Source organism: Cherax quadricarinatus, chromosome 48, assembly GCF_038502225.1.
Source record: "Cherax quadricarinatus isolate ZL_2023a chromosome 48, ASM3850222v1, whole genome shotgun sequence".
NCBI classification, from domain to species: domain Eukaryota; kingdom Metazoa; phylum Arthropoda; class Malacostraca; order Decapoda; family Parastacidae; genus Cherax; species Cherax quadricarinatus.
Window position 1 is genome coordinate 7,200,608 of NC_091339.1, and position 22,043 is coordinate 7,222,650.

The window sequence follows — 22,043 nt, forward strand, 5'->3', positions numbered from 1 at the left end:
TACTTTTATCCATTCAAGAATCTTGTAATTGACGAGTCTTTGATTTTGTTCAAAGGTAGACTGTCATTCAAGCAGTACATACCGAGCAAGAGGAAACGCTTTGGTATAAAACTGTTTGTACTCTGTGATTGTGACAGTGGCCTGGTGTTGGATATTGTTGTATACACGGGTAGTAAAACATTGAAAGATACCAAGATGTTATTGGGTATCTCAGGTGACATAGTGAGAAACATGATGGCACCTTATCTTGGTAAGGGGCATACATTATATACCGATAACTGGTACACAAGCCCATTACTCAGTGATTTCATGCGAGTGAACAAGACAGATGTGTGTGGCACAGTGCGTTCTAATCGTAAACATATGCCCAGGCTCAACGCAGGTGCTCGTGGTGATGACGTGCAGGTGTTTACTGCCAATGACATCATGACATTACGGTGGCATGACAAACGAGATGTCACATTGTTGACAACCATTCACCATAATGAAATGCAAGACAGTGGCAAAGTTGATCGAGTGACTAATGAACGTATTCGAAAACCAGTGACAGTGATTGATTATACACAAAACATGCGCTTGGTTGACAAATGTGACATGCAGATTGGTTTTGTTGACTGTGTTCGTAAGAGTTACAAGTGGTACATGAAACTTTTCTTCCATCTCATGGACATTTCAATGCTCAATGCATATAATATGTACCAAATAAAGACTGGCAACAGACCACCATATGGTGAATTTTGTTTGTCTGTTGTCAGACAACTCATAATGAAGTACCAGGTAAGAACACCTGCTATACAACAAGGTCCTCGAATTCCTCAGGATATACCCAAGCGTTTGAGGAGGGAAGGTGATCATTTCATAATACAACTTCCTTCAACTCAGAAGAAATTTGCTCAGAAGAGATGCATCGTCTGTGCACAAACAAAACGACGGCAACAAAGACGCAAAGACACTCTGTTTATGTGTGAGGAATGTAAGGTGCCTCTGTGCATGGTGCCTTGTTTCAAGGAGTTCCACAAGCTCCAGCAGTTCTAAAACCATGTCCAGTGATTGTAAATATGTAAATATATGATAGAACATTAGTATTATACAAGATTTGTGCATGTTAATTGTAATAAACAACAGTGGTAAACAATAATATGATAATAACTTTAGTGCGGTTATTGTGTTCAATACAGTGAGTTTATATATATACATTATATACAGTATTGGTCTCTCAGGCCCCAAATGTTAGTAGGAATAGAAAAAAATTGGAAAAGAAAAGAAAAAAAATGTATAAACCGCAAAATAATGTAATGAGCGTATGTGGAATTCGTCGATGTTGCCGCCACCACATCATTTTTGACAAACTTCTTGGCACTATATCTCGGTAAGTACTGATCAGAATTTTTTTTTCTTATTATTACCTTCACAAAAATATGCTCTTTAATTCTGTAAGAAAAAATTATTTTTTTTTTTTTCAAAATTTCTTGGACACTGGAGCACCACTTCAGATTTTGGCCTTGGACCCTGAAGGGGTTAAAACACTTGAAATTTTGGAAAGTTTCCTGACATAATAGATGTGGTCACGGAAAATGTAAACAAACCGGGTGGGGGGCACCGTATTTAAAAGACCGCTTGCCGTATAGCAAATTTTGGTCATAATTTGACATCGCTGTATTAGCAGAACACCGTAAGGTGAAACGCTGTAAAGCGGGGCCTTACTGTATATATGATCATGTATCTCTCTCTCTATATGTATATAGACAGTAGGGCTCCGCTTTGTGGCGTTTCGCCTTATGGTATTCCGCTAATACAGACATTTCAAATTATGACCTAAACACACTATATGGCTCCCCCCACCTGACTTCCTAATATGGTCACTGCTCGCCACCCAGTTTGTTTACATTCTCCATGAGTATGACTCTCCATTATGTCTGGAAACTTCCCAAAATTTCAAGTGTTTTAAAGTTATTTCATATTTTATACATACTGTACTCTGATAACTAAATGTATGTGTACCTGTACCTAAATAAACTAACACACTGTGCTGGCATGCAGATACACATTAAAATCACTAAGAGTGTCTTATTAGTCTTGAAGATGCTATATTAATAATGATAATAACACCATAATAATCACTTTGAGGTACATTAAACATTGTATATTATGTGATGAATGGTTTTGAAAACCGACAAGTTGAAGAATTGAGACACTTATGCAACACATGGGAATCTTTACTGAAGAAACGTTTCGCCACACAGTGGCTTCATCAGTCCAATACAAAGCAGAAATGGGTAAGGAGAGGAGGAGTTCGAGGTAATCAGTCCCTCAACCTGGAATCGATGTGTTCAGTCCATCACTCTTGTAAACTTCCTACAAGAGTGATGGACTGAACACATCGATTCCAGGTTGAGGGACTGATTACCTCAAACTCCTCCTCTCCTTACCCATTTCTACTTTGTATTGGACTGATGAAGCCACTGTGTAGCAAAACGTTAGTTCAATAAAGATTCCCATGTGTTGCACAAGTGTCTCAATTCTTCATTGTATAATATGTTAACATAGACATTTTGATTAATCCATGATGTTTTTTCAAAATTATATAATAAACATACTACATAACATATAAACATGATAAATACACCCCACAGTAGAATAAATTAATATAAATATGAGATGTTTTTCCAGTCATCTTGTTGGAGTGTCGGAAAGTACAACATTTTCTCTATACAACGCCAAAGAAAATGTGTACACATTAGTGTTATAGAGGTAACTGTAGAAAATTATTTCTTTTGTATGCTTTCACTCAGAGCATCATTCCTTCTAAAAATGGTTTGCTACGTGAGAATGGGAGTGTTGTACTTTATTTATTCTACTTTACCAAAATGGAGACAACTTGTACACATTGCAAGGTGTTTGTATTATGATACAAGCTTCACAAACATGAAAATGAACATATATTAACCATAACCAGACGTGTTCATCTGCTTGTTTACATACTCTGAGGCTCTGTCTTCTCTCATTTACTCGTTCTCGCGTTTATTCGTTTTTATCTCGTTTACTCACCTCTCACCTTACATAAAGACTATAAATATTTTAAGGTACGTAATGAGTGTACTGCATGTGCATTTTATTACTCTAGGATGCTTTAAATGTTGTAGTATATTATGTGTGGGTGGCATGACCAGGAGGGCTACTATACCTACCACACCTGACCTCTTAACAACAAATACTAATCACCTCTCACCCTACATTAAGATTACAAATATTTTGAGGTAAGTAATGAGTGTACTGTGTGTGCATTTTACTTTTTATTGTTTTTAATGCCTAGTTCTGTTGCTAACTTAATATATGTTAGTGTAAACTTCTTATCTGGTATTAATATGCACTTTAAGTGGAAAAAATGGCGGTCTGCTTTCCGGCGGTAGCTTGGCACCCAACTTGCCCTATAAGTGGGGCCCTACTGTATAAAGTGGACATTTGATTTTCGTGATTAATCCATTCCAGAGAGTCTGCCGAAAACCAAAACCATTTTCCCCCATAAGAAATAATGTAAATCCAATTAAACTGTTCCAGACACCCAAAAGTATTAACAAAAAATAATTTGTTTAGAGATTAAATATAGATTTACATACAGAAAAGAATGACAAATCAATATAGTAAAGCAATAATAACATCACACTTACCTTTACTGAAGACTTGTTGGGGTATGGAAGACAGGAGGAGGGGAGAAGGAAGAGAAGTTACTATTGTTTGGAAGGGGAATCCCCTTCCATAAAGACTTTAGGTACCGGGTCCTTATCCGGGGTTACTTCCCTTCTTTGTTTTTTATTGGCACTAGGACCAGCTTGAGAGTCACTGTACCCCTGTCGCTTAAAAAATTGTTGCAGAGAGCTCTGTTTCTGGCATCTCTAAGATTTGCTAAAATGGAACAAGGCATTGTCATTTAACATGTTGCAGACATGGCCTACAACAACTTTGTTAGGGTGATGTTCCTCCATAAATGTTTGCATCTCGCTCCACTTTGAACAAATGTCCTTAATCTTTGACGAAGGCACCTTCTATCCTCTCTCTTCCTCCTACTGTGAAGCAATTTCCTCAGCTGTGGTCTGTTGCTGTTGCAGATGAAGCTCTTACAGCTTTTCAGTGGTTAGCTCTTCACTGTGGTCCTCCAACAATTCTTCCACATCCTGGCCACTCACATCCAAGCCCATAGAATTCCCCAATGCCACAATACATTCCACAACAGGCATAGGGTCGACAGGGTCAGCCCCAAACCCTTCAAAATCCTTCTCTTGGACACATTCTGGCCACAATTTTCTCCAAGAAGAGTTCATCGTCCTGGAAGTCACTCCCTGCCAAGCCTTATCTATAAGGGTTATGCAACTGAGGATATTGAACACTGGGATTTTCAGAGTGATACACCAGTAAAGGCTTCACTTTGAAATCCCCACTAGCATTACCACAGAACAAGAGAGTAAGCCTGTCTTTCATAGGCTTGTGTCCTGGCAGTGCCTTTTCCTCCTGCGTGATGTAGGTCCTCTTTGGCATTTTCTTCCAAACGAGGCCTGTGTCGTCACAAATGAACACTTGTTGGGGAAGGAATCCTTCAGCCTCTACGTACTCCTTGAATTCATTCACAAATTTTTCAGCCGCATGTTTGTCTGAACTTGCAGCCTCATCATGCCTTACAACATTGTGTATGCCGCTTCTCTTCTTGAAATTTTCGAACCAGCCTTTGCTGGCCTTAAATTCACTAACATCAGCACTCGTTCCAGGCATTTTTTTTACGAGATAGGCATGAGATAGGTGGCCCAGTGGCCTGGTGGCTAAAGCTCCCGCTTCACACTCAGAGGGCCCAGGTTCGATTTCCGGCGGGTGGAAACATTTCGACATGTTTCCTTACACCTGTTGTCCTGTTCACCTAGCAGCAAATAGGTACCTGGGTGTTAGTCGACTGGTGTGGGTCGCATCCTGGGGGACAAGATTGAGGACCCCAATGGAAATAAGTTAGACAGTCCTCAATGATGCACTGACTTTCTTGGGTTATCCTGGGTGGCTAACCCTCCAGGGTTAAAAATCTGAATGAAATCTTATCTTATCTTATGCAACTGCCTTGCCTTTTCGCAAATTATCGACTGCACAATACTATCTCCTGCTGATGGCTCTTGGTTGAGCCACACCAACAACAATTTCTCCACATCTTCGATTGCCTGTGATCTCTGTTTTGTTAGCACATTTACCCCTTTCACAATATCAGCTTCCTTGATTTCCTTTTTCTTCCCCACGATGGAAGTTATCGTTGAATGGGGCTTTCCGTACATCCTGGCAAGCTCGACCACACATACGCCACTTTCATATTTTTCTATTTCTTTCTTTAATTCTATCATGTTTCTCACCTTCTTTACCAAAGGGCTGGCACTAGAAGCTTTCTCTGGGCCCATGGTGGCTTATTTAGCAGTTGCAAGCACAAAAAACAATGGATTATTATGAAATATTTCATGTGAATGCAGTGGGTGATGCTCACTCGCCAAGAAACAATGCCAGATTGACTCTTGAATGCATCTGTGGGAGGCTGTGTGTGTGTGGGGCCACTGGGACATGTACCGTACGACCGCCAAAATCCAAGGGAAATCACAAAAAACCAAGGCTATATTTTGACGAAAAAAGTTGCCGATAACCAAAATTCGTGAAAACTGAAACTCATGACAACTAAGGGTCCACTGTATATCTCTCTCCAGGGTGTATATACTTTGGACACACATTTCCAGTAATATAAATGCTTTACTGGCTCTATGTGGGCTGTAAATGATCTATCTGTTTCAGTTATAATATTTCTCCCACCCTGAAGAGAGCTATGAACACTGACTAATATTCTAAATGAGAGAGCACAAGAGATTTGAAGTGGCACCATTGGCACAATTTCCCTCATTTGAAAGTTCTCATATTCACCCCATCAGTTTCCTGGCTGTTGTGACATTTGCCTTATTGTGCTCTTTGAAAGGAAGGTCAGCTGACATAATTACTCCCAGGTTTTTCACATGTTCCTTTTGTTCTATTTGATGATCCTCTTGAGTTTTGTATCCAGTGTCCCTTTTGAGTTTTTCATTCTTTCCATATTTAAACAGCCGGAATTTATCACCACTGAATTTCATGTTCTCTACTGCCCACTGGAAAACCCTAGTTATACCTTCCTGCAATGTTTGTGTGTCTTCTACTGAGGTGACTTTCATGCTTATTTTGATGTTATCCACAAATGATGATACAGTAAAAACTCAACATAATAGATAATATATAACAAACTTATAAAATTATAGGCAAGACCCACTGGGTAAACTGTACTTTTAAACTCCTTTATTTTCAATGTTTATTGTAATATACCTGCAAATTGTGTGTACTGTACAGTTATTTTTATTAGGTATGAAGTACTTTAGTGCACTTCATGAATTTTTTAACAGTACGTATTCTGATATAACAGACAATGATAAAATACCCATACTAGTCCATTATATCGAGGGTTTACTGTACAAATCATGACAAGGGTTTTCATCTCAGTCAGTTATAAATACAGTGGACCCTCGGTTATCAGCCGTAATCTGTTCCAGAAGGTCGGCCGAAAACCGAAATAATATTTCCCATAAGAATTAAGGTAAATACAATTTATCTGTTCCAGACAAAAATATTCACAAAAAAATAATTTTTTTTAACAATTATATAAACATTACGTACCTTTATTGAAGGCTAATGCTGGCTTCTGGAAGATAGGGAGGAGTTAGTGTTTGGAAGGGGAATCCCCTTCCATAAAGACTTTAGGTAGCAAAGCCTTCTCTGGGGTTACTTCCCTTGTCTTTGTCTTTTAATGCCACTAGCACCAGCTTGAGAGTCACTGGCCCCCTGTCTCACAAAACTGTCCAGAGTGCTCTGTTTCTGGCATCTCTAAGATTTCCCTGAAGTGGGACAGGGTTTTGTCACTAAACATGTTGCAGATATGGCTTGTTTCAGCTTTGTCAGGGTGGTACTTCTCGATAAAACTTTGCACATCATTCCACTTTGCACAAATGTTCTTAATCAATGAAGAAGGCACCTCCTTCACTCCCTCTTCCTCCTCCTCTGAAGCAAGTTCCTTAGCTGCAGTCTGTTGCTGTTCGGGTTGAAGCTCTTGCAGCTCTTCCATGGTTAGCTCTTCCCTGTGGTTGTCCTCCAACTCTTCCACATCCTCGCCACTCACCTACTTCCCCAGGGCCACAATAGAGTCCACAGGGTCAACAGGGTCAGGGTCAGCCTCAAACTCTTCAAAATCCCTAATTTGGACACAATCTGGCCACAGTTTTCTCCAAGCAGAGTTCAAAGTCCTGGAAGTCACTCCCTCCCAAGCCTTACCTATAAGGTTTATGCAATGGAGGATAGTAAAGCGATTCCTCCAGAACTGAGTGTCCGAGGTCACTTCAAAGCACTTTTGAAACACTGCTTTTGAGTAGTTTTTTGAAGTTAGAAACAGACTGCTGGTCCATGGGCTGGAGGAGAGGAGTGGTGTTAGGAGGCAAGAACCTCACTTTTATAAAATTGAAGTCCCTAAACACTTGATCTTACAAGTCTGGAGGAGGTGCAGGGACATTGTCCAGTACCAGGAGACACTTGAGTGGCAATTTCTTTTCCAGGAGGTATTTTTTCACACTTGAGCCAAACACATCATCAACCCACTCTTTGAAAATTTGCCTTGTGACCCATGCCTTATGATTAGCTTTCCACATCACACACAATCTATTCTTCATGACACTGTTTTTTCTTGAACACTGGGATTTTCTGAGTGATACATGAGTAAAGGCTTCACTTTGAAATCCCCACTAGCATTACCACACAACAAAAGAGTAAACCTGTCTTTCATAGGCTTGTGTCCTGGCAGTGCCTTTTCCTCCTGGGTAATGTAGGTCCTGTTTGGCATTTTCTTCCAAAACAGGCCTGTTTTGTCACAACTGAACACTTGCTGGAGTTTGAATCCTTCAGCCTCTATGTATCCCTGGAATTCCTGCATGAATTTTTCAGCCGCACATTTGTCAGAACTTGCAGCCTCACCATGCCTTACAACACTGTGTATGCCGCTATGCTTCTTAAATCTATCAAGCCATCCTTTGCTGGCCCTAAATTCACAAACTGCAGCACTTGTTCCAGGTATTTTCTTTGCAAGATCCTCATGCAACTGCCTTGCCTTCTCACAAATAATCGACTCCACAACACCATCTCCCATTAATTCTTTTTCCTTAATCGACAATAATAATAACTTTTCCATCTCTTCCATTATTGGTGACCTTTGTTTAGTTAGAAAAGTTACTCCTTTTGCAACATTAGCATCTTTGATTTGCTCTTTCTTTGCCAGGATGGATGTAATTCTTGATTTATTTTTCCTGTACATCCTGGCAAGTTCCACCACCCTCATACCACTCTCAAACTTTTCTATCACTTAACGCTTAAATTCCATGGTGTTTCTCACTTTCTTTACCACAGGAACTTACTTATTTCACAGTTGCACTGGAAAAATAACACAAACTACAATGGGAAATGAGTAAAATGTTTGGATGTATAAGCAGAAGCTTCCTCAGCCACCAAGAGTCAGCCAGCGGCCCCAGTTGAACGACCGATAACCGGGCGCTGAAAAAACGGCCGATCACCGAGTTGGCCAATAACAGAACCGGCTGATAACTGGGGGTCCACTTTATAAGAAATAAGAAACAGTAGAGGTGCCAGGACCATGCCATTTTACTCAAAGAAAATCTCAAGAAAACCTGCAGCTTGTTTGCAGCCTGCCACCACATGAGGATTGCTTACAGACTGTCACCTCATGATAAATGACTGCTTATGGCCTGCCCCCACATTATAAATAACTGCTTACATCCTGCTACCACATGATAAATTATATACAGCATGATCTTAGCATATAAATATAATACTGTTATTATAGATAAAGTATTCCATGAAGAGTGACTACCCACCTTGCATTCCATCAGCATCTGAAGACTTGACAACTCCCTCCAGAATTTCTTCCAGAAAAGGTCTAAAGACAACATATCTGAAGGTTACTCTGGTGTGAGAGGCTCCATCTCCTGGGAAGATGTAAGAGTCTCCCAGAGATGTAATGTCAAACAGTGCTATACACAAGCCAACATTCAGCACTACCTGTAACACAACCAGTTATTCTTAATCTACAAACCTGAAGTATAGTGATGATAAATAAAGATGCCCAAATGTTGCATAAGTGTCCCAATTATCATGTCAGTTTTCTAAACTGATATGAAGTATGATATCAATGAAATAATGGTGAAAGTTTTTCTTTTTCGGGCCACCCTGCCTTGGTGGGAATCGGCCAGTGTGATAATAAAAAAAAAAAATAAAATAATTTTCATCATGATATATCTTTATTATGTATCATTATTTCAAATTGACTAATAATTTTCCAAAACAATACAATATAGCAACGCTACATACATGTCACAAGTGCTTGAAATGTCTAACAATTTAGTGATAAATCATTATACTGTACGTATATATATTTATTCATTATGAAGACAGTATTTACTAAAGAGAGTGAAGTTTTTAATTTGACAATTATTAAATCACTGTGTTAAGAATGATTTACAAACCACGAAACATATTTATCTTATCTTACTCACTTTGGAAATACTGTAATCTAAATTACACATTTATAGACCAACCAAAAGGTGTGTGTATATTTGTATGCATGAACTCTTGTGTAATAACTTATTCAGGTATGTACACGTCGACCATCACTAATCCAGGAATCAGTAATCTGGTTCCATCAAAAATCCTGCACTAATTTTGGCTAGCTTAATTTCAAATTTCTGGGGCGCCACACCAACCTGCTGCTACTGTCTGGTGGTGCTACTTGCTCCATAAATCATTCCAATTTGCTTTTCATTTACTGTTATAACCTGCTCACTTTTAGCCCTAGCCATGCTTCCAACAAATAAAAGAAATGATTCTCGTTATGTAAAACACACACACCATACATTGTCCATGAAAGATAAGGTGGCTATGAAGCCACTGTTGGTCGCCATGAGCTCAGCTCAACTCAGATAAGCTGTGACCAGTAAATTTGGGCCTACATGAGAGAATAGGTCTGTGTGGTAAGTGTGCACTATATAAAAAAAATCCTGCAGCACACAGTGCATAATGAGAATAAATTGGGACCATGTTTATTTTGTAAAACAGCGACACTGCAGTGTATATTCATATGGTTTTATGATCGTACAGCCTCTCCTCACTTACTGACATACTCGTTTACCGACAACTCAGTTATGACGGCTCTCCCTGATGAGTCGGTATTGTATGCTGTATGAGAACTTGGGTCATGGAAATGGGCAGTGCAGCACCTCAACGTCAAGTATCTCAATCTCCTTCCTACAGCCACTCAGTACACTAGCTTTCAAAGTCTCTAAGACTATAAATTTGTACTTTATTGTCCACTCCATAGCACAAGATAGAAGTGCAGCAGCACTTGGAAGAAGAAAATGGAAGTACGAAAGAAGTTCACAGTAAAGGGGTTAGCTGGTGTGTTCGTCTGTGTGCTAACATTCCCTGTCTCGTGGAAGCTTAATTAAGAAATGATTAAACTAAGATTCGCCGGTATTCTCCCAGCCCAGACCTCTTCCAGGTGGTGGCCCAGCAATTGGCTCCCTGTCTTGGGAGTGCCTGAGACCTAAGTCTCCCATGGGAGGAGGCACAAATACCCCCTCATCTTTGGGACCAACTGTCCCCAGGCCTAGCCACATTCCCCGTCCTCACAGGGCTCGTAGAGAGAAGCTAGGCCTCTTTGGTCTGCCATCCCCACCCCAAGGGAATGGGAATGACAGTCTTGTGAGCTGAAAGCTCGGGCTCAGGCACCTACCCTACCCTAGAAGGGCCGAACAAGGTATGTCGATGGTAATAATTAATAATAATAATTAATAATGATAATAATAATTAATAATAATAATAGAGCTAGAGCTAAAGAAGGAGTAGCAATAATGTTAAAGGATAGGTTATGGCAGGAAAAGAAGGAATAAATGCATTAATTCAAGGATTATGTGGAGTAAAATAAGGGTTGGATGTGAAAAGTGGGTTATAGTAAGCATTTATGCACCTGGAGAAGAGAGAAATGTAGAGGAGAGAGAGAGAGATTTTGGGAAATGTTGAGCTAGTACGTGGGGAGTTTTGAACCAAGTTTGAGAGTACTTGTGGTTGGGGATTTCAATGCTAAAGTGGGTAAAAATGTTGTGGAGGGAATAGTAGGTAAATTTGGGGTGCCAGGGGTAAATGAAAATGGGAGCTTTTAATTGAGCTATGTGTAGAAAGAGGTTTGGTAATAAGTAATACATATTTTATGAAAAAGAGGATAAGTATACAAGGTATGATATAGCACGTAACAAAAGTAGTTTGTTAGATTATGTATTGGTGGATAAAAGCGTTGATGGGTAGGCTTCAGGATGTACATGTTAATAGAGGGACAACTGATATATTGGATCATTATTTAGTTGTGGCTACAGTTAGAGTAAGAGGTAGATGGGACAAAAGGAAAATGGCAACAAGAAGTAAGAGATACGTGAAAGTGTATAAACTAAGGGAGGAGAAAGTTAGGGTGTGATATAAGCAACTATTGGCAGAAAGGTGGGCTAGTACAAGTATGAGCAGTGGGGGGGGGGGGGTTTGAAGAGGGTTGGAATAGTTTTAAAAATGCGGTATTAGAATGTGGAGCAGGAGTTTTTGGCTATAAGAGGGGAGGGGGTGCAGGAGGAAAGATGAGTGACTGGTGGAATGATGAAGTAAAGGGTGTGATAAAAGAGATAAAGTTAGCTTATGAGAAGTTTTTACAAAGCAGAAGTGTTATAAGAAGAGCAGAGTATATGGAAAGTAAAAGAAAGGTGAAGAGAGTGGTGAGAAAGTGCAAAAGGAGAGCAGATGATAGAGTGGGAGAGGCACTGTTAAGAAATTTTGATGAAAATAATAAAAAATTTGGGAGTGAGATAAACAAGTTAAGAAAGCCTAGGGAACAAATGGATTTGTCAGTTAAAAACAGAGTAGGGGAGTTAGCAGATGGGGAGCTGGAGGTATTGGGTAGATGGCAGGAATATTTTGAGGAACTTTTAAATGCCGATGAAGTAAGGGAGGTGGTAATTTCATTCGCTGGTCAGGGAGGTATATCTTTTAGGAGTGAAGAAGAGCAGGATGTGAGTGTGGGGGAGGTGCATGAGGCATTACGTGAATGAAAGGGGGTAAAGGAGCTGGAACTGAGGGGGATCATGACAGAAATGTTAAAAGCAAGGGGATGATATAGTATTGGAGTGGTTGATATTTTTGTTTAATAAATGTATGAAAGAGGGGAATGTACCTAGAGTGACCGAGACCATTACAGAAAACATTGTGAGCCTGAAGGGTAATTATAGAAGCTCACTCTTATCCTATGCAAAGACTGAAAAAAGTGTGATTTTCTCGAATATTTTGTTTTTCCCAAGTAACCAGCTATGCATACATTTCCTGGAATATCTCGGAAGTAAGCTACTGACCTATTTCACGTTGTATCATGTTAATAATGAGCGGATTGAAAGGATTTTCACAGCAAACATAAAACTGGATGTTTTAATTTCAGGTGGTGACATTTTTGAAGAATAAGTAAGGAGTGATTCCAAATTCATTTACTGACATGGTCTTAGAAACGGAACTCCATTGATAAGTGAGAGGCTTTATTCTCATTTTTTTGGTCTCATTTGATACAATGGAAGATATTTTACAGGAATAGATATGATTTTGATTGGTTTCGTGACAGAAAGTACCTTGAAATTGAGCTCAAAGCAGTGGAAATGTTCAATTTTTGCCAATGTTCAAAAGTAAACAAATGACATCACCGTCCAATACGTGTTCAACTGTCCAGTCTAATACACGGTCATGAATGGGTTGACATTATTTATACAGTTGCAATAATGCAGTAACCTGCATACCAGTAAATCATCTATTTTTTGTGTGAATAAAAATTCAAAATGCATAGCAAGCGTAATAAAAGAAGAGCCTGAAGACATGACTAATAAACAGAGAAAATGTTATTTTAGTGCCAGGAATGTCTGCACTGTTTATTCTGGACCCTATTTTTAAATTGGCATCTCTTGAAATTTGTGTGAAATTGGCCAAATTACCAAATTCTGACCACTTTATTGGGTAATTGAAATAGGTAAATGGGCATTTCCTGTACTCAATAGGCAGAATGGAAGGAACACTAGTGAAATGGCTATGAGTTTGGCAGACTGGAACAATGGAATGGGCCAAAAATGGGGCGTAAAGTGGGTGAAATTGCTGATGCGTAAACATTGCTCCTGGGTTGAGTGTATTCTAACCTAACCACTCTGTAAGCCAGCAAAATCACTAATCCGGCACCCTACAGGTCCCGATGATGCCAGATTAGTGGTGATCTACCTGTATAAGTGGTGCCATCTTCAGTGTCATAATACAGTGGTATCTTGACTTGTGAGTTTATTCGTCCTGTGACCGAGCTCGTAACTCAATTTGCTCATATCAAATCAATTTTCCTCACTGAAATTAACTGAAATGCCATTAATCCGTTCCAGCCCCCAAAAAACCCCAATAACACTAATATCAACTCTATGGCTTATTAATCTATCACAATTGATCTAATATGACATAATAAACAATATAAATAACATAGAAACATGATATATACTCTAGAATAAATAAAATACAGTATGTCATGTGACCATTGGTGGTGACCACTCCCAAGGTAAAAATAATTATTGCCATGACCAAATCTTCCCATTCTTGCCCTTCTGAGGTCTTATTATAAAAAAAAAAAACAAGTGTGTTTGTGAGGCTAACTGCACTAGATCACTAGTTTCATAAGGAAGACACTGAAACATAAGCAATTTTCTCAGAATTCCCCCCCCCCCCAGAGTCAGGAGACCAGCCTATGTTTAGGTGAATATCTCAGAAGTAAATCAGCATAAATGCTGATTTACAAGGCACGAAGTACTACGCTCGTACTGCCTCGCCAAGTCGACCTCACGCACACCTCACTTGTGTTTTTCTATAATTTCATGCTTTAATTCAATGGACATCATCATCCTCTTGTTCTCAGCACTGTCCTTTGTACTTACTTTCTTAGGACCCATGGTTAGAAAAAAGAAAGTTGGCAAAAATAACTGCACAAAAAGCACAAAACGCTGGGATGCTGTATTAAACATGATGCAGAGTCATCACGTCTGATTCCTGAATAAGTGAAAATGTGTTTCTTGCCAGTCATGCTTATTATGCCTTATATCTACAAGCATGGTACAGCACTTTGTCTGGATTTTTTGGGTTATCCTAGGTAATTTACACTATGTATAACTATTTATGTGTACCTGTGAGAGAGAGAGAGGCAGAGATAGACAGAGGTAGACAGAGATAGACAGAGGTAGACAGAGATAGACACACAGATAAGACAGAGACAGATAGATTACAGACAGATAGGAGATAGAAACAGCCAAAGCAAATCAGCCAGCCAGTCACCCAACCAGCCAGCCTGCTGAACATGTATTACACGTTCCAGAATTGTTTCTCTTTGCGTAGGGCATACATTATAGAACATTCTGGCAGGATGACACTACCAGTGGTATCAAAATTGAAAAGACATTACACAATGGTTATTATCGAGGTTTTTGATATTTCCTTGGTATCTCCTGCAAGTGGTGGTGTATCTGAAGCTCACTTGTAACTTGGATTTTGGCTTGCAACTCAAAGCAAAAAATCGACCAAGTGACGGCTTGTAACTTGGAAAACTCATAAGTCAAGGTACCACCGTACGTTTAATTATCCCTACTAGAACAATGTACTAGTTTTTGGATACCATTCTAGCAGTCTACAATATTTGTTATAAGGACACACTAAAGTGAGTGGCTATGGCCCTACTGGGCTGAGGTTGATGGTTGTGGTTGGTGAAGTGAAGTTATAGTTACACTTATTATTCTTCCTTGATTCACCAGCATCACCTGAACTTTGTTAGGATGCCATGAAAAATATCCAGAGACGACAAAGGGAAAAATCATATAATCATGTCCAGATACACTGATCCACATTGGAGGTCATTTGTTTACAGCCCCCCTTACCCTCCTTCACACCCTTCTCTGCAGCACTAAGACAACAGAGTTGCCCAATGTGCAGTGGGAGGAAGTATCTCTTGCCTGCCTTCTGTGCCACTCTTTAATGGAAATGAATTCTGCTTTGGCACACCTTAATGGAAATGGCACACCTCTATGGGAAATGAAAAACTAAATTTGTATCACAGAATATTGAAAACACAAGATACGATCAAATGACTCATGAGTGTCTACTGTATACTCGTACACTGTACAAGAAAGCTTCATCTTTGCACAAACAAAAACATTTTTTTTATTTGGTTCACAGAGTTTTATGTTTGGTGCCTTTTGGGCGATTTCTCAGATTGCTTTGTTAAAATACCTCTCATATTTGATATGGGTTAAAAAAAAAAAAAAAAAAAGCAACCCCATGTTTCTCCCCTTCCAATTATGGAGTACTGTTACTTTGATTTTTTCAGTTATTACGTATGCCTCAAACAAATTTGTTTTTTAAAATGCATCAATTATTCAACACAAGATTTTTTACATAAAACAAGGAGATGGAGACCATATCCTGAGAGTTTACCTTGTTTGCAAGCTTTCGATTAAGTTCCTCTTCTACAGCATCATTAAGAGTTTGACCAAAGAGCCAAGGTGGGATTCTCACCATATGACGAATCTCGGCCAACTGAAACATTCTACTTTGGTCTGTAACAAAATTAATCCCATTTGAGACATGCATAAGGCCAGAAAAATTATTATTAATAAAAATCTAAACAAAATTTCTAATCTATAACAAAGCTCAAAATACAAAAAAGTCAACATTAATTCGTGGGAACAAGATAAAAAAAAAATAAGAGGCTCTTGAATGCTTCCTGAAGTATCCTAATATTTTCTGGTAAAACTGGATGTATCTTAATGGTGATTCTTAAGTGATAGTCAAGGTGGTTTCCAAGCCTATTTGGAATATACTTTTACCAAAGTCAAATTAAAACTTAAAACTTTAATTACAAAAGCAAACTTGCCTACTCAAGGTCAGTGGAAAAGCAACCATTTGCTATCTGTTATCTGTTAGTGGTTCTGGGGATTATCTACCCACAGCCTGGTCTCAGACCAGGTTTCCTAGGTTGGAATGGAAATATTATTGCAGAATTAGGAACTAAACTTTTTGAGTGCCTGTCACACTGGGCCCATCACAGAGTAGGGCCACTTATGCAGATTTACACTGTGACCACAGCTCCCTCAAGTAAGCTGTGAGCAGTAAATTTTGGCCTAGATATGAGAGAATGGGTCTGTATGGGGAGTGCACACAGCATAAAAAAAAAAATCATGCCCCATGCAGTGTTTATTTTTAAAACAGCAACTTTGAGCTGTTTCCTAGGATGGCTCTTACTGTTTTATTGGCTGTTTACTGATAGAATTTATAAAATGGAAGATATACTACTAAAAGAGAGATGATTTTGGATAGTTGTTACAGGACTGGAAGCAGCTTGAAATTAGGCTCAAAGTAATGTAAATATTTGATTTTTGCTGATTATCCTGAGGACAGGTAAGGCCACCTACACCCCTGATTTCTTTTATGGGATTTTACTGTCTTATTCAATTACTGAGATGCTGTAAACCATGGCCAATCATTCCTGGTTATATTTTATTAAGAGAAATAGGGCCAATCTTTGATTTTTTTGTGTGATTATGAATGGAAGGCAAGTGCAATATAGGAGAGGCCTGGGGACAAAATTAGGGAACAGAAGAAAGGTTGTTTTAGTGCCTGGAATGCCTACATTGTTTATTTTGTGCCATTTTTAATTTTTTTTAAATTTTGTGTAAAATTGGTTAAATTACTGACTTCTGTGCATTTTATAGGGTAGTTCTAATAGTTGAATGGGTGGTTTCTTGTACTTAATTGATAGAACAAAAGGCAGATCTAGTGAAATTGCTAAGAATTTGGCCGAATGTAACAATGGAAACGGTTTAAATAAAGAACTGAAATTGGGCATAACTTGCTGATGCGTAAACTGCCCCCAGACCGCTAACCTTGCAACTGTGTAATTCCGTAAGTTTTCCATCAAATTTCGTAATTTTGAGTGTCATTACCTTCAGGAAAAGATTCTCTATCATTTCAGTTTTTTTTTAAATGTTGGACGCTTAAGAGCAATATTAACCCTTTGACTGTTTCGGCTGTACATATACGTCTTACGAGCCAGTGTTTCAGACGTATATATACTCAATAATTCTAGCGGCTTCAAATCAAGCAGGAGAAAGCTGGTAGGCCCACATGTGAGAGAATGGGTCTGTGTGGTCAGTGTGCACCGTAAAAAATAAAATCCTGGAGCACACAGTGCATAATGAGAAAAAAAACTCCAACAGTTTTTTTTAATTAAAATGCCAAATTTGTGGTCTATTTTCGTATAGTACTTATGGTTGTATTCTCGTTTTCTTGGTCTCATTGGATAGAATGGAAAACATAGAGGTGATTTTGATTGGTTTTACTATAAAAAGAACTTGGAAATGGAGCTCAACTTAGGGAAAATGTTTGATTTTTGCCAATGTTCAAAAGTAAACAAATGATGTCATTTTCCAATAAATGTCTAACTAGCCATTCTAATATGCAGTCATGAATGGGTTGACATTATTTATACAATTACAATATTGCAGTAGTCTGCATAACAGTAAATCTTCTATTTTTTGTTTGAATAAAAATTCAAAATAGAAAGCAAGTGTAATATCAAAGCGGCCTGGAGACGTGACTGATGAACAAAGAAAATGTTATTTTAGAGCCAGAAATGTCTGCATTGTTCATTCTGGACCCTATTTTGAAATTGTCATGTTTTTTAATTTTCATGAAATTGGCCCAATTGCAAATTTCTGACCATGTTATTGGATAGTTGAAATCGGTACATGGGCAGTTTCTTGTAGTCAATCGATAGTAAAAATGGAGTTCTAAAGAAATAGCTATGAGTTTGGTCGACGAGAACAACAGAATTAGTTGAAAATAGGGCTCAAAGTGGGCGAAATCACCGATTCATAAATATCGCCGAGGTCGCTAACTTTGCGAGAGCATAATTCCATCAGTTTTCCATTAATTTTGTTCTTTTGGTGTCATTACCATTGGAAAAAGATTCTCTCTCATTTCATGAAAGTAATTTTTTTTTTTTTAATTTTAGAAACACCAGGAGACACCTCAGGATTTGGGGTTGCGACAGTCAAGGGGTTAATAAAAAATTATCATCAGCAGATCATATAAATTAAACTGTTAGAAATGCTAATGCTACATTGGATAACTATAAAATAACTTTTAGATGTGTGGATGGAGAAATGATAAAAAAATCTGCTTAATACTGTACGTGGAAATGTATACTATGTCACAATGGGATGTGTAGATAATGTGTGGTGTCCATACCTAATAAAAAACACGAGTCAGACAGAAAAGGTCCAAATATGAGCTACAAAATGAATCCCAAAGCTAAAAAATATGAATTATGATAAAAGACAAAAGACAGCAAAGACGCCCATGCTGGCTAACAGGAGGAAAGAGATACAGTAACAACATATAAAACTAAGAAAGGTTACGAAAGAACAGATAAATAATTTTTTAGTTTTTTGTTACGCCGAGACGCGACTTTATAAAATATAACTTTCATATTTGTTCATCTATCTAATACTACATTGTGATTATCATTGTTAATAGCTAAAATGAGGATAATCAGCTTTATAATATTAAATATTCATTTTCATCTTTTCCATTATCATTATATGTATATATTTATATGATCCTAGGTAGTAGGTTGGTAGACAGCAACCGCCCAGGGAGGTACTACCGTCCTGCCAAGCGAGTGTAAAACGAAAGCCTGTAATTGTTTTACATGATGGTAAGAGTGCTGGTGTACATTTTTCTGTTTCGTAAACATGCAAGATTTCGGGTACGTCTTGCTACTTCTTCTTACACTTAGGTCACACTACACATACATGTACAAGCATATATACAGTGGACCCCCGACATTTGATATTAATCCGTTCCTGAGAGCCATCGAATGTCGAAAATATCGAAAGTCGAATTAATTTTCCCCATAAGAAATAATGGAAATCAAACTAATCCATGCAAGACACCCAAAAGTATGAAAAAAAAAATTTTACCACGTGAAATATTAAGTTTAATGCAATAGAATAATTACAATAACAACAACAACAATAGATTAATAATAATAGAATAATTGACATTTACCTTTAATGAAGATCTGGTGATGATTGATGGGATGGGAGGAGGGGTGTGTGTGGATGGTGTTAGTGTTTAGAAGGGGAATCCCCTTCCATTAGGACTTGATCTGGCAGCCTCACCATGCCTTACCACACTGTGTATGCCACTACGATTCTTAAATCTTTCAAACCAACCTTTGCTGGCCTTAAATTCACTCACATCACTCCGACACACGCACTCCACTTTCGTACTCTGCAATTATCTCTTTCTTCATTTCAGTAGTCATTAGCACCTTTTTTCTCGAAGGGTTGACACTAGAAGCTTTCTTGGGGCCCATGGTTACTTATTTTGCAGAAACAAGCACCAAAAACAGTGATAATATGGATAATATGGAGTGAGCGTGTTTGATAGGAGTGAATGGAGACAAATGGTTTTTAATACTTGACGTGTTGTTGGAGTGTGAGCAAAGTAACATTTATGAAGGGATTCAGGGAAACCGGCAGGCCGGACTTGAGTCCTGGAGATGGGAAGTACAGTGCCTGCACTCTGAAGGAGGGGTGTTAATGTTGCAGTTTAAAAACTGTAGCGTAAAGCACCCTTCTGGCAAGACAGTGATGGAGTGAATGATGGTGAAAGTTTTTCTTTTTTGGGCCACCCTGCCTTGGTGGGAATCGGCCAGTGTGTTAATAAATAAAAAAAAAAATGGAATGTACCGAATGTATCCTTAGATGCACGCACACTGGCTGGCTTGTAAACACTGGCACACACGGGGGAGTTCAGGCCACACGTGGACACATCTCGTATGAATCTTATCGAATGTTGGGTTTTCCATCGAATGTCAAGGCAAAATTTTTGCGTTAAAATGCATCGAATGTCGGATTTATCGAATGTCAATGCCATCGAATGTCGGGGGTCCACTGTATATATGTACACACCCCTCTGGGTTTTCTTCTATTTTCATACTAGTTCTTGTTCTTGTTTATTTCCTGTTCTCTCCATGGGGAAGTGGAACAGAATTCTTCCTCCGTAAGCCACGCGTGTTGTAAAAGGCGACTAAAATGCCAGGAGCAAGGGGCTAGTAACCCCTTCTCCTGTATATATTACTAAATGTAAAAGGAGAAGCTTTCATTTTTCATTTTGGGCCACCCCGCCTCGGTGGGATACGGCCGGTGTGTTGAAAGAAGAAAGATTTATATTATTATTATTATTATTATTATTATTATTATTATTATAATAATCAAAAAGAAGCGCTAAGCCACAAGGGCTATACAGCGCTGCAGGGTAGGAAAGGAAGCGAGGGTATTGGGCAGCAGAAGGGGGGAGGGGCAATCAGTAGATTACAGAAAACAGCGGGGCAGGGGATAGTGCAGGGTAGAGGGTAGCAAGAGATCGAGGTAGAAAGGGCTGAAGGTATCATCAGAGTTTGTGAAGTCAGTCAGTTGTTGTCAAAAAGTCAATGAGAGAGTCCAGATGAAAGGTGGGTCCATCAGCGAGAAGGGAAGGTAAAGAGAAAGCAGCGGAGCGAAGACGACGTTGGAGGCAAATACTGCGTGCTCGTTGATAAAGTGGGCAGTCTAACAGAATGTGGCTGACCGATAATGGAACCTGACAATTCTCACAGAGAGGAGCAGGGCGCCTCTCCATGAGATATCCATGAGTAAGACGAGTATGGCCAATGCAAAGACGGGAGAGAGTAGTCTCCCAACCTCAGCACTGGTGACAAGAAGACGGCCAGTAACCTATACTCGGTTTAATAGATTGAAGTTTGTTACCGAGTAGGGTAGACCAACGTTGTTGCCAACGGGTGTGAAGGTGGGTAGCTATTGCAGCAAAATAGTCCATAAATGGAACACCTCTATATGAAACTGGTAGGTCATGTACTGCTGACTGCACAGCAGTGTCTACCTGTTCATTGCCCTGTACGTCAACACGACCAGGGACCCAATAAAAAACAATATCTTTATACTTGGTAGAGATGCGGCGTAGCCAAAGTTGGATATGGAGGACTAAGGGGTGAGGTGTATCAAATTTCTGCATAGCCTGTAAAGCACTAAGGGAGTCTGAGACAACCACAAATGATGGCACAGGCATAGGTGCAATACGGATTAGTGCTGCAAGAATGGCATACAATTCAGCAGTAAAGATACTAGCCGAAGATAGTAAATGCCCTCGTACGATGCTGTCCGGAAACACTGCTGCGAATCCTACACCTTCAGAAGACTTAGAGCCATCTGTGTACACTGCAATGGCATGAGAATGAGAGTGAAAGTGGTCAAGAAAAAGAGAGCGGGAAGCTACAGTAGACAGTTGGGCTTTCGAGCAAGGGAGTGAGAAAGAACAGACTCGAACAGCTGGAACTTCCCAGGGGGGTAGGGAAAAGTGAGATGCTACATGAACATAGAAAGGTGGAAATTGAAGAGAAGACAAGAGCAAATGTAGGCGAAGAGAGAAGGGACGGAGCAAACAGGGGCAGCGAACAAATAAAGAATGTCTACTAATATCAGTGACCATTCTATAAATGGAAGGATTGCGGAGATCATGAGAGCGTACATAGTAGCGAAGGCAATAGGCATCACGGCGATCAGATAAGGATGGAACGTTTGCTTCTGCATAGAGGCTCTCAACAGGGGAAGAGCGAAAAGCACCAAGGCATAAATGTAATCCTTGGTGATGAATAGGGTTGAGGCTAGATAAAGTAGCAGGAGAGGCAGCTGAATAGATCTGGTCACCATAGTCAAGTTTCGATAAAATGAGGG

The 22,043-nt window shown here is 39.2% G+C and overlaps 1 protein-coding gene across 11 annotated transcripts in view; it reads right to left on the reverse strand.

Annotated features, from left to right (window-relative positions):
- Positions 1–22,043, reverse strand: part of Polr3H (RNA polymerase III subunit H) — a 797,681-nt gene that overhangs the window by 90,378 nt on the left and 685,260 nt on the right. For all 11 annotated transcript variants that reach the window (XR_011393263.1, XR_011393262.1, XR_011393261.1 and 8 more), the window contains 2 exons: positions 15,679–15,800; positions 8,970–9,153 (listed from right to left, as the gene is read on the reverse strand). Coding sequence is in view for 8 of the 11 variants with exons in the window: in XM_070094857.1 (XP_069950958.1) it covers positions 8,970–9,153; positions 15,679–15,789 (295 nt within the window). In the remaining 3 variants the exon portion in view is untranslated. The remainder of the gene's footprint in view (positions 1–8,969; positions 9,154–15,678; positions 15,801–22,043) is intronic.